At 48.0% G+C, this 12,558-nt stretch overlaps 1 protein-coding gene across 1 annotated transcript; it reads left to right on the forward strand.

Annotated features, from left to right (window-relative positions):
* Nucleotides 1-3,406: 3,406 nt before the first annotated feature.
* Nucleotides 3,407-5,822, forward strand: ptger4a (prostaglandin E receptor 4 (subtype EP4) a). The gene is made up of 2 exons (XM_029163800.3): nt 3,407-4,416; nt 4,774-5,822. The coding sequence occupies exons 1-2, from the start codon at nt 3,634-3,636 to the stop codon at nt 5,314-5,316; spliced, it is 1,326 nt and encodes a 441-aa protein (XP_029019633.1). The 5' UTR covers nt 3,407-3,633; the 3' UTR covers nt 5,317-5,822.
* Nucleotides 5,823-12,558: the final 6,736 nt, after the last annotated feature.

A 12,558-nucleotide genomic window follows, 5' to 3' on the forward strand; every position in this document is an offset into this window, starting at 1 on the left:
TGTGACCTGACGCTGATCTATTGCTCACATATTAAACTGAGATGAGGCAGATGTAATTAGAAGCGTGATTTATTTGCTGTCTGATTCATTTGTTTGTTATTTTGTCATCATTTCGTTGATGTCTTTAGACAATACAGAAAAATATCCTTTTGGAGCTTTTTCACCTGTTTTTTTACTAGATTGTTGATTTAAACCCCGTTAGAAACCAGACAGCTGTGCAGCTTCATCGGCCTCCAGATGTTGGGCGCCATCGTAATAACTACTGTTCCTGATGACCTCACTTACAGTAACGCTGGCCGATAAGCTCCAGGCTGTAATCAGTGGTCCTCAACAGGCTCCCCCTGAAAGAAGAACCCGACACTGATGAAGACGCTGACCTTTTCCCTGCACCTGGTGGGCTGTTGCAGGCATTTGCCTGAACGTCGGGCCAGTTTCGGGAAGCTGCAGACGTTGCTGGACGTCAGTGAGTGTGTGTGTGTGTGTGTGGGAGGACGGAGATGTGCTCAGACGTCTGCTCAGTCTTTAACGAGCCCTTTGGCAGCAGGCGGCTGATTCCTGCACTGAGGCTAATAGGGAGCAGAGTTATTTACTTTTCAATATTTTTTCATCCGCACTTGATCTTTGTGAGGCGACCTGTTGCCAACACACGTCTGAGTGTTTGGGAATGATGTCATTGTTTGGTGGGAGGCATCGCCGCCGCCCTGCAGCACCGGCTAATGTAACTCTGCTCACGACGAGGAAAGATAAGTAGAAGGAACCGGCCGTAACTACCTGCTGCTTCTATATCGTAATGGAAACGTTGCAAAAGTCTCTTTCCATCACACTGAATAACAGAGGGTCCTGATGAAAATGACCATCAGCTATTTCGTTAGTAAAGATGCCAGACAGAGACAAGATGACGCTAATTTAATCAGGAGAACAATTTATCATATTACAAGTGATTGTTCAGATTTATCATCAGAAGGAAATGAGTTTCATGATCAGCCAAGGAGATTTATAATGAATACGTTTAATTTGATTTGAACATTTACTTCTCTAATTATGGGTCAAATGAATCCGGTCTAGGCTGATCTGCATTTCAGGAGGACTCAGACCTCGGTTGTTAGTTCATGATCACCACCGGAGCGGTTAAGTGTGACTCAGTGGAACCTGAATGGTTTGGTTTTCACGCCGCCTCCCATTAGGCTGCCGTTTGCCTGTTGCTGGGTTTGGGACGCGCCCTCCTCGGGGATTAACTCCTGTTTGGAGCCTAATCGCAGCGGCCACGCGTGTTTTCGCCAGTGCGCCTCGAACGAGCCCGCGTCAGCGCTTTTATCACCGCGGCAGGCGTGACGCGGCCGCGGCCTCCCGCCTGAGCCGTGGTGCGCGGGTCCGACGTGTCCCGGCGGAGGCTTCGTGCAGACGTGTGCTGACACGCGTGCGGTCCAGCGGTGGAGCGCCGCAAGGCGACGCGAACTGTTTTGACGCTGGCGTCGCGCGTCGCGGTGACTCGGTGCCAGTTCACAGTGTTGATGTTACGCGGAGAGAGGTTGCATGCGGATGTTATCTACAAACCCACCGGACCACGGCATAAACACAGACTCTGCATTTAAAGACACGCTGGGCTCCCGGTGCGCGCGCACCCACACCTGGGCGCGCGCGCGCGCGCGCACCTGGGCTCCTTCTGGCAGGAAGCGCAGGCTGAAGCCACAAAAGCAGAGGCACAGTGAAACGTCTCGTGTAAAATAAGCATCCAAATGTGAAAGCACACGTTCACAGCCTCAAATAAACATGTTTGTGGGTGAAGCTCTTATCTTTTGCTGCTGACCGCTTTCTGATCTGCATAGAGATTGATTTTGCGCGTCCTTCCTGTCTTTTTATGTTTCTTGTCGTCATGTTTGATTTTCAAAACAAATGAGCCCAACGTTTGAACGGCTCGTTTACCAGCAGGAGAAACAATCCCGGCTGTTATTATGTTCAAATGTGAGAATCATCAGTGATAATATTTTCAGTGCAATTCACCTGAGCAAAACTGAACATATTTGCATAAACAGAAATGAGGTGAACGATCAAAATGTAAATTGTGTCATAAGTTATGAAATGTTCAACTCCCTCACTCCACCTACCTACGCTCCCTCTCTCTCTCTATCTTTCTCTCTCTCTCTCTCTCTCTCTCTCTCTCTCTCTCTCCCCCTCTCTCTATCTCTGTGCAGAATCACACCTGGAATGAAGACAGTTGCTGAATGTGCCTGTACCTGACCCAGGAGCTCATGTTTTACTCTACAGGTTTAGCAGCTGTTGTTTTTCTAAACAGAGAAGCCTGTGGTGATAAATCATGAGCTCAGCCACAGCGACACCTTCACACCGTGAACTCATTTCTAGTTTTTCAAGTATTATTGGGGGGGGGGGGGGGGGGGGGGGGGGTCTGTGTGGTGTTTCCACCAAATGGCAGGACTCAGCAGAAAATCCTTTCAGTGACACAATGTAGTAATTGTTTGGCATGAGAATTAAAGTCATGGGAGAAATATCCTTTAGGCTTTTTGTTATTTTCTCCAGACTATAAAATCTATAGAAACAAACAAAACGTTCTATGTGATTGTCCAGACTAGAACAGATCCTTTCAGCACCACCTGCAGGTTATCTGACCTCCACAAACAAATCCTGGAAAAGCACTTCCACAACAGGCCCAATCTTAAAATCTCCTTACAGTACTTTCTCAGACATACGTGAGGCTGAGCTCATGCATTAGTGGCGCACAAACACATTACGCAACAGCTGCGCGTATTATTTCAAGGCTATGACAACGACAATCACACTATTCCCCCGTGCTGTGTTTTAGGTAATGCGGCGTATCAGCAGGGGTCGGTGTGTGACGCGGTGACGTCGGCCCGCGGGTCTCAAGGTCTCAGACCCGAGGTCAACGTGGCCTGTGAACCAGTCGGGGGGGGGCGCTGAGGTCGTCCACTGGCGTCTGCGGAGTTTACTCACGCAGGTCTAATTTAAGGTTCTGTTGAAGGTCCTGCTCGGGTCCAAGCGGTCCGCCCTTTCCTCCGGCTACTCGGACCGGACCGGACCGGACCTGTGGCCGAGCATCAGGTGCTCCCTGGTTGCTCTGTCATATTTACGCTTTAGGATGTGGTCAACGCTACACTAATAATTGTAAAACTGCACAAAGTGTCTCTAAATACTGTTTGCTGGCGTGTTATTCTTTTTACCGGCTCCTCTTTTTTTGGACCTCAGGTAAACGTGGTCTTCGGTCGGTCCCGTATCGGCTCCGTGTGTTTCTTTTCCCACTGGGGCTATTTAAGGTCTCCTGCGCCGCGTTTGCAGGGAGTTAACGTGGCGCACGCGCCTCGTTCAACAGCTGATCACGGCTGTGATGTGCCGTGAAGGGGAGGGACTGAACCCGCAGGACGGTTGAGGGCAGGGCCACTTATCCCTGAGCTCCGCTGGTGCCGGGTGGTGTCGTTCTCCTGTGGTGAGCGGAGCCGGCTCGTCTCACCAGGGACCAGTAGCTGCCTTTAACACACGCGGCAACTTCCTACACTATTTTCCTCATTTGACGATGTCGCCCAGACTTCGTTCCGCCCCGGACTGGGAACACTGGCGTTAGGAAACGCTCCCAGAACCGCGCGAGAGAGACTCCCAGCAACAATGAATAACCAGTCGGTGACAGGGAGGACCATGGTGCCCACCATCCCCTCGGTCATGTTCATATTCGGGGTGGTGGGCAACGTCATCGCCGTCGTGGTCCTGTGTAAAAGCCGCAAAGAGCAGAAGGAGAGCACGTTCTACACGCTGGTGTGCGGACTGGCGCTCACGGACCTGCTGGGCACGCTGCTGGCCAGTCCGGTCACCATCGCCATCTACGTGAAGGGCTCGTGGCCCGGGGACGACCCGCTGTGCCAGTACTTCGGCTTCACCATGCTGTTCTTCTCGCTGGCGGGTCTCAGCATCATCTGCGCCATGTCCGTGGAGAGGTACATCGCCATAAACCACGCGTACTTCTACAACGACCACGTGAACCAGAGGCTGGCGGGGCTCGCGCTCCTCGGGATCTACGTCACCAACGGCTTCTTCTGCGCCCTGCCGAGCATGGGCTTCGGGCAGGTGAAGAAGCAATACCCGCAGACCTGGTGTTTCTTGGAGTGGAGGAGCAACAGGACCAGCGACGCCGTCTACACCTACATGTACGCGGGCTTCAGCTCGCTGCTCATCCTCGCCACGGTCATTTGCAACGTGCTCGTGTGCGTGGCTTTGATCCGCATGCACCGGCGCTTCGTGCGCAGGATGTCCGTGGGCACCGACGTGGGGCGCAGCGTGGATCCGCGGAGACGAGGGCGCAGCTTCAGGCGCCTGGCCGCTGCAGAGATTCAGATGGTTATTCTGCTCATAGGCACATCGGCAGTGGTGCTCATCTGCTCCATCCCACTCGTGGTAAGCGCCCGTGAATCCAACCGTTACGCACGTTTTACGCACGGGTTATTTGCGCATTTCGTACACGTTGTTTTGGTTTTCGTGTCAGTTTTGTGACCCTCTCCTCTGTCTCCTTCCTACAAATGTAGTTTTGTACATGGAAAAATCCGAGAGGATGTTTGGAGAAGGAAAATCTATTTGGATTAGTTTTCTTTTGCTCCCGGTCCTTTGTCATTCCTGCGCTGGTGGTCTCGCAGTTTTGTTAGTTGTTTCTCTTCCTTTCACAAACACGCACGTGCGTCCACAGCCGAACTGACAAACAATTAAACACGCTATTTATCTACAGCATCTTCTCACTTATTCCTATGCTCGTTTCAGGCTCAGGTGTTTCTGAACCAACTGTATAAGACTCCAGTGGAACTGAGGTTGGACAGGAATCCAGACCTACGCGCGATACGCTTCGCCTCCTTCAACCCGATCCTGGACCCCTGGATCTACATCGTCCTGCGAAAGACCGTCCTTCAAAAACTCATTGAGAAAATCAAGTGTCTGTTTTGCAAAATAGGAGCACGGCGGCAACGGAGGCAGCGAAACTGCGAACGTAACTCTGGCGACGCGCATCAGCTCTCCTCTGTCGTCTCCACACGGGACTCCCTGCAGGACGTCAGCAGCAGCTCGCAGGTGTTCCTCTACCTGCCAGCGAGGGCTGATGCGTACAGTGGAGGCTGCCAGAAAGCACAAAGCACGTGTGGTTCGCGAGCATCACTGGCCAGACTCCCACCGGCCCCCTGTTTGTGTGAGCGGGGCCGCGGTGAAGCTCGGATTCAGGACGGGACCAGTGTTTCCGTGGTGCCGTGTCCGAAAGACCCGGCCCTTCAGGTGTCGCTGAGCACAGAGACAGTGGAGGAAAAATGCATCTGATGAGTCCAGGTCACTCTGGGTCCCGAAGGATCCGGGAGGTGGATTGTTTCTGCTGGTCATTCTGATGTCAGACACGTGCGGTGGAGAAGGAGAGACCGTGAGCGTTCCTGTTTGTCCTCGTCCGTTCAGCACAGCTACCTCAACGACGGCGGTCCCTGCCTGTTGGGGCACATCTGAGCGTTTTGCTAAAGACAGAGGTTGTTCCCACGGAGATGACCTCCCATCTTCACCTTCCAGTGATGCACTGATCCCAGTTTTAGCTACTGTTTTCCATCACTGTGGAAGAAAGGACGCCGGTAGTTTAGAATGCTTTACTCACAAACTGGTGGTAAAAGATGATGAATACAAACAGTACTGACTGTGTGTGTGTGTGTGTGTGTGTGTGTGTGTGTGTGTGCGTGTGTGCGTGTGAACTGTACAGTTCTTTTAAAGGTGCAGTGCAGTAGTTATTACTGTAACCCCGACTTATTTGAACCTGACAGAGCACAGTAAAAGCGTGGAATGAATCAGATGTTGCCTAATCTGTACTAATATGAAGACACTTCATCAAAGCGTTCATCCCGAGAAAACTCGTGCTTTATGATAAACATGGTCTGACATATTGTTAATATCATAATAAAAGTATTCTTCTCTAGGAGAAGGTTTTAGTTACTACATATTAAGACGTGTACCGATCGTGCAGGTGTGACCCTGTTTTCCATCGCTGACCTGCCGCTGTTCACGCTCGCCTCAACGTTCCCGCTCAGACGAGCCTCGCGCCTTCGCTCTGAGCGCCTCTCGAACGCGGGGCGCCTCCGTTTCCCTGTCATTAAAGCAGCTCCAGGTCGGTGATCGCATTCTTGCCCCGTTTCTTTCTTTGCCTGTGTTTGCAGACAAGCTTGTTCATGTGCACAAATGCTGAGCACGCCCCTGAGAACTCTGACACACTTCAGCCGCACAATGTTATTTTTAGATTGGCTCGTTACATTATGTATTTTATTTATTTTTCAATTGTGTGTATGAAATGAAATCTGTTGTAGTCCGGCACTGTTTATTCTGCTTTTGCGTCACTTACATGTATAATCTGGAAACATGTACTACTGACTGTTTGTTCAGGAGTACAAACATGTACCAGTGCAATTCAGAAGAAATAACATGTGACATGTCGTCACATGTTGTCAACATAAGGCAGCGATTCCTCTCGCGTTTCTTACACTGGTGTCTTTTCCTCCTAGGTTTCGGAAACATCCTCTCATGACCCCACGAGCTCAGACAAATTACAACCTTCCACACAAACAAACAGAGGGCAGATTTTTGTAAGCCTCTGGATTTTGGTGATGTGTTAAATTTCTAATGACTGACACACATTAGTTTGATGGGAACGAAGACAAGGGTCTCAGGACACAGACCTGGCGGCAGGAGCTTCCCTCTTGAAACAATAAACACAATTTATTCCAATTAAGCCTAAACAAGCAATGCCGTGGCTTCGACAAACACGTTACAGAGGCGCCTACAGGACCCAGTGTCAGAGTCATCAGACTCTGGGAATTACACCCCTCAATTCAAACGGACTGTGACAAATGGGACTTATCCGTAGCGAGATGCTGTGATGAATGCAGCCAGGGTTCCACCTCTTTGTCTCCCCAGTCTGCCAGCTTTGATTTAACATCTAAGTAGACAAGCACAAGATGGAGCGGGCGGATGTTTCTGTTCTGTTCAGCTGAGCTGCAGCGCCGTGAAGGTGGTGCGTGACGATATATGAGGATTAAAAGGGTCAACGCCTGGAGGAGAGGCTTCGTGGTGATGGAGGCGACTCAGCTGAGCTGCTTCGTTTCACCTCCATCACCTCTGTGCCCGTTGATAAGCAGCAGAGAGCTCCTGCTGCTGCTCCTCTACGTGTGCTTGTGATCTTAACGTCCCAGGAGAAAAGCAGCCGATGACTTAACGTGGGCATTTTTAACTTGGGCCAACAGGAAATTCCTGTTCCATCTTATTTCAGTGTTCTGGTGGAGGGTGAATCTTTTGCTTGTATATTTAGATCAACTGATCCAACACAATTAACACTAAATTATAAAATGCCTTTTTATTGAAGTTAATTCCATTAAAATTGTTGTAAATCACATCTGGCTAAAGAAAAAGCATGAAAATTTTAAAATAACAAGACTGTAACTCTTCTATGAAAGCTTTGCGATCTACTTTTTCATACTGCACTAGTAAAAATTATCAGCTGATCAATGCGACTGACACTCGGTGCAGCCAGTCGTGCGTTTCCTTTGGTAGCAGACGACAGTGTTTGTGGCTTGAGGGTTGGAATTATTCGCCCTCGTGACTCAGAAATCCCCACACAAATACACAGTATAGATCAACTTCTCCTAAAGCAGAATTACAGCGTGGACGCCAGCAAGTTCCCATGAAATCAGCAGCTCATTAGTAGCTTTGATCTGCGCTGTTACATAAAAGCCATGCAAATAGGAAAAAGTTAGCCATGAGATGACCTGTCAGACAGAGAGCCAATCAAATAAACACATTGTTCATCCTTCAGTGTATTTATTTGACTATTTTCAACAAATTAAAAGCCCCTGTGGATCTCTAGTGTGTGAGCAGAAGCAAGCAAAAGGTTCATCTGTCTGAATAGAAGAGCAATGAAGACGTTATAAATATTAAAAAGACCACCACATCAGGATTTGACAAATCTGAGAAGACACTTCTATAACCGTAACTTAATAGTTTTTTCAAACAGTGTAGAATGAACCTCCAAAGTTCAAGAATAAAGTTTGCGTGAGTGTGAACTGTGTCTTTGCATGTTCATAATTCTCCCACAATGCAATGCTCCCTGTGTTACAGATGACAAGCGATGACACAAAATGACGACGATTACTGAGGTCCTGAAATTTCCACTTCCTGTTCTACATCCTAGTGGAGGGAGCGAGTTCCCACGCGGCCAATAAATAAACAGCGCTATCAGTCTTATCCAAACACACGCTCGCATTGACAGACGGCCTCGCTGAAAGGCGAAAGAAGCGTTTTGGACACTGTTTATTTCTTGGACAGAACGTGGAAGCTCCTGTTTCAGTTCAGCACCGGTCACATTGTTGTACTAAAACCATGCTGCAGATTTGTCCAAGGTAAGAATGAAGAAGACTCCCAAGTCTTCATCAGACAAACACCTACAGCGGCTGTGGCCTTCGTGAAAAAGCGTGACCTTCTTGTTAACTTGAATAAAGTGATGAGGCAGCAGAAGTTGTGTTCAAACCACTGGCTGTGAGTCCAACATGATTTTTACTGCTTTATCAAAGAGTTTTTTTACACTGAGCCAATTGCGTCCATGGGAACGTGGGCTGAGTGGTGCAGTAAACCAGGCAAATGTGATTTACTGCATTGGGCCATAAGTCAGCGAAATCATGTCAGGGAAACGGTTCATGAGACTGACTTCAAAAGGGCCATAAAACAGTGAGAACAGCGGGTTTGTGCGTCTCAGTGACAGTCTTCTCCAAACTCTGGCTGCTGCATTAATCATAATAAAGCGTGTGGCCTGTTATGTGTCTGCTTGAAGCGGCCCTGCCTGCAGCTCAGATTTCCCCCTCACCGGAGGCAACGAGACGCCGTCCCCATTTCCACTGCGCCGAGCGCGGCCACTAATTGTTGATGGCTTGGATAAACACGAAGGTAAACGCTTTAGCAGTGACCGGGAGGCAGGCTGGAACGGCGCCGACGCGCACAGACGCCGGGTCCGGCGTGACCTCTGAGAGCGCTGTCTGCAGGTGGAACGGCCCCAAAGACGTCAGCGGGCCTCCGTCCACATGCACGCGGTCCAAACCACTGCCCTATAAGGGGACGTAGATCTTCCCACATGGGTCTGCGCTCTGCTGCCAGTCCAATTTGTCTCACTGGTCCCAGTGGCAAGGTAAGTGGACTGAGTCACAGACAGGCCAAGAACAACAGAGGGAGGCCATAGAAACGCTGTCACGTTAGAAATGCTTTGGAATGTCGTTAAAAGAGTTCTAACCGTGATACTAGTCAATGTTTGTGATGTGTTTTTATTCTTGAAACAAATCTGGACCAGCCTAAATGAACCAGAACCGCACTTCCTTTTCACCACGATTGTTATTTTACTGGAAAGAGAGAGGTATTAGCTTCAATAAAAACTACAACCTCACACTAAAGCCAACATAGCATTCTTTTTAGATAACTCTGAGCCAAAAACACTGGAGTTTAAAGAGAAGTAGTTGAAATAGTTCATCTAAAATAATAGAAAATCTAATAGTTGTGTTTCGATAAAGTCAATTCATATTCATATTCACTGATTCATGTTGTTATGTGATTAGTCTAACACTGGTTTTGTGTGAACTCCTACCTCCTTCACTGAGGGTCACACTAGGTCCTCGGTCGCCGCTCGGATGCGTTAATGAACCCGTGACCTCCAGCGTTGACCTTTGCGCTGCATAACCACCACACCCACATGTCACTGAGTCCCAACTTGTCAAAAGTGACAGTGTTTGGGTTTCTCTGCGGTCTGATCCTGGTGTAATAACATCATTGGACCACAGTCACGGACTCTGACACTGTTGCGTGAGCAACATGACAGTGACTGGGCTCATCGCGTATCCTGCTGCCACAGTCTGTTTCCTATTCATTTCCTCCTTTGCGCCGCGCGTGAACCGTCAGACCCTCCAGCGTGTTTGTTTTGAGAGTCTTTACTGGGTGTCCTCCCTCTGACCCGGATAGAAAATAAACATTTGTAGCTTTGGGAAACTAATTAAGCTTGTAATCTAAGGGCAGTGTAAGGACCTGAAGTCAGCAGCATTTCACTTTGTTTCAGCACTTCTTGATGTTTGTATCGCATCTGAATAAATTAGGGTCAGTGGGTTCATTCCTAAGGACTGTTAATGAATGTGAGCGACTTCACGTGTGGTGCACAACCAAGATGGGATTTACTGTAGTGTTAAATGTCAATCAAAACATGGTATTCATTGACATGTGAGTTATAATATTTAAAGGAAATAAATGACAGGACCCAGTGTCTATGGTATCTGCCGACACCAATGAGCTGCAGCAGGGGTTATAATAGTTCAAACTAAAATCACTTTGCCTTCACCTCATCTGTACGGTTCATTCTTCTTCTTGGGAGCTTTCAGGGCTGGTTTACACAAAGACCAAACAACAACACAGCTTAAAACACGCACATAACTGTGATGTGCACAGAATCAGACCCACTGGGGGGGGGGGGTATTGATTTTCCATTTAGATGAGATGACATCTGGGGTTCAGGCTCTTTCAATCTACCTTCAGAGTAAACTACAGATAAGCGTCTGATGTCCAGTATCGGGTCCCTGTGGACGAGTCCGCCCATGACAGTCTATCTGCTCCTATGAAGTCTGAAATGCTTTCTGTTCTCCTGATGAATCTGAAAGTACTTGAAAGCTCAGCTGATTCGCTGAAACTTATCAGCACTAAAAATTCCTGATGGAACTCCCTTCTCCTGCACGTACAGTGTTATGTGATATGTGATATGTATCTGAAACCATGGAAACATCCACAGAAATGACAGCGTGGATCCATCAGTAGATCACACATTATTAAGTTAGCGTGTAAGAGGGAGACACAGAAAGAGGAAGATGAGAGGCGGAGGAAGAGGAAGAGCATCCATTGTGGCCACGCACATCATACTTGGCAAAACAACTACACTTCAGCCAAGCAAAACACGACTGAAGGTAGAGGAAAGAAAATACTTGGCCAGACAGCAGAAAGAAGTGTTTATTATCATTGTTGTTATTGTTATTATAAGTCACAATTTTCATATTTTATTCCTCTATGTTCAATAGGCAACATAGGAGTTAGTCAGTATCTTGTCTAATTAGTTAAAAACTTGCAATAAAAAATTAATTAGCAGTAGATTTCTTATAATGTATTTACTGTACAACAACTAAAATAAAACAAGCAACATAGGGAAAATTTTAATTAAATAAATTCACCTGTGAATTAACTCCAATATGGAAGAAGCCTCTTATGTGTCGCTTCTCTGCTGGGCGTGTGCAAACAAATACAAAGAAACATACCGCCCTCTGCTGGCGGAAACAAGCATTGCACGCAGAGTTGATTTTTGACTTTTGTCTGGTCGTTTCAGTTGTAACGTTACCCTGTTAAGTAAATTCACAGTTGATAATTAGCCTCCAGATGACTGCAGTGTTACTCTGTGCTCCAACCATGCATGTGTGAGACAGGTACAAACACCTGGATGAGCTATGATTCCCAAAGTTTGGGAGCAGAGAAGCAGAGGCACTGGTTGCAGGTAAGTTGAGCCACTGGGAACAGATGAAGCAAAATCTGCTAAATTCACACTCGTTTACTTCAGCGGAGAGTAATGTTACATCAATAATGTATAAATATGTGTTAACGCTATAGAAATATCCAGCTGTCTAGCATTGTCATTAGCTTAACAAGAGGTCAGTACAAAGGTTGAATAAAACAAGCTAGCAGGTGATAGCCTGCTAGCTTGAAAAAAATTACTTATTAGCACAGTGTGGATCCAACAGGCAGTTTGAATATAAAGTACATGTATTGACATGTGAGAGGCCCCAGAATGAGGTCTCAGGGTCACACGCACATTGCCAGGATGGTGCTAGCATCTACAGCAGCGATACTGGTCCCGCCTGAGGGAAGGATGAAGTACACCTGCCTCAGGTGTGCGTAATACGAGACAGGCGGATGGTTCGCCTTTCTGCAGCACAGACACGACAAGCAGACCACTGAGGCCGCTAGCGGAGCTCGTCCAGGGCCAATCTCTGCCCCCGAGTGTCACAGGCGCCGCACTGAAGGAAGGCTTGAGAGGATCTGCTGATAGAAATGGGATAAACGGCCCAAGCAAAGCGTGGAGAGACTTCAACCAAAGCCCGAAGCTGTGACTGTTGCCAAATTATAAATAAAAGCTTGAAAAAAAAACACATTATCCACAGCAGGTTTTTTTTTCTTTCAGTAGATGAACTAACTGCAATGACTAGTCGGATTTTTCTAGGAGCTCCCATTTCCTAGAAAGGATTCCCCCTCTGGTCAGGTGACAACAGCTAGAGTGTCATTTTAATGAGGTGAGACCATCTGCTGCTGTAGGTCAGGACAACTTGCAGGTAGGGGCAGCCCCAGCTTCCTGCCAAGCAGCCGTCTGGGAGCTCTGACTGGGAACGCTCCTGCCAGCTGGTCACTCCTGTGCAGTCACAGGTCAGTTTAATCAAGTTTCATCTGGACACACAGCAATCGGTTACGGTTACA

This window comes from Betta splendens, chromosome 9 (genome assembly GCF_900634795.4).
Source record: "Betta splendens chromosome 9, fBetSpl5.4, whole genome shotgun sequence".
In the NCBI taxonomy this organism is placed as follows: Eukaryota; Metazoa; Chordata; class Actinopteri; order Anabantiformes; family Osphronemidae; genus Betta; species Betta splendens.

Excerpts from the sequence above, each read along its gene's own strand:
- ptger4a (XM_029163800.3), top strand. The coding sequence starts at position 3,634 with ATGAATAACCAGTCGGTGACAGGGAGGACCATGGTGCCCACCATCCCC. Across the intron at positions 4,417-4,773 it reads TCTGCTCCATCCCACTCGTG|GCTCAGGTGTTTCTGAACCA; the intron begins GTAAGCGCCCGT and ends TGCTCGTTTCAG.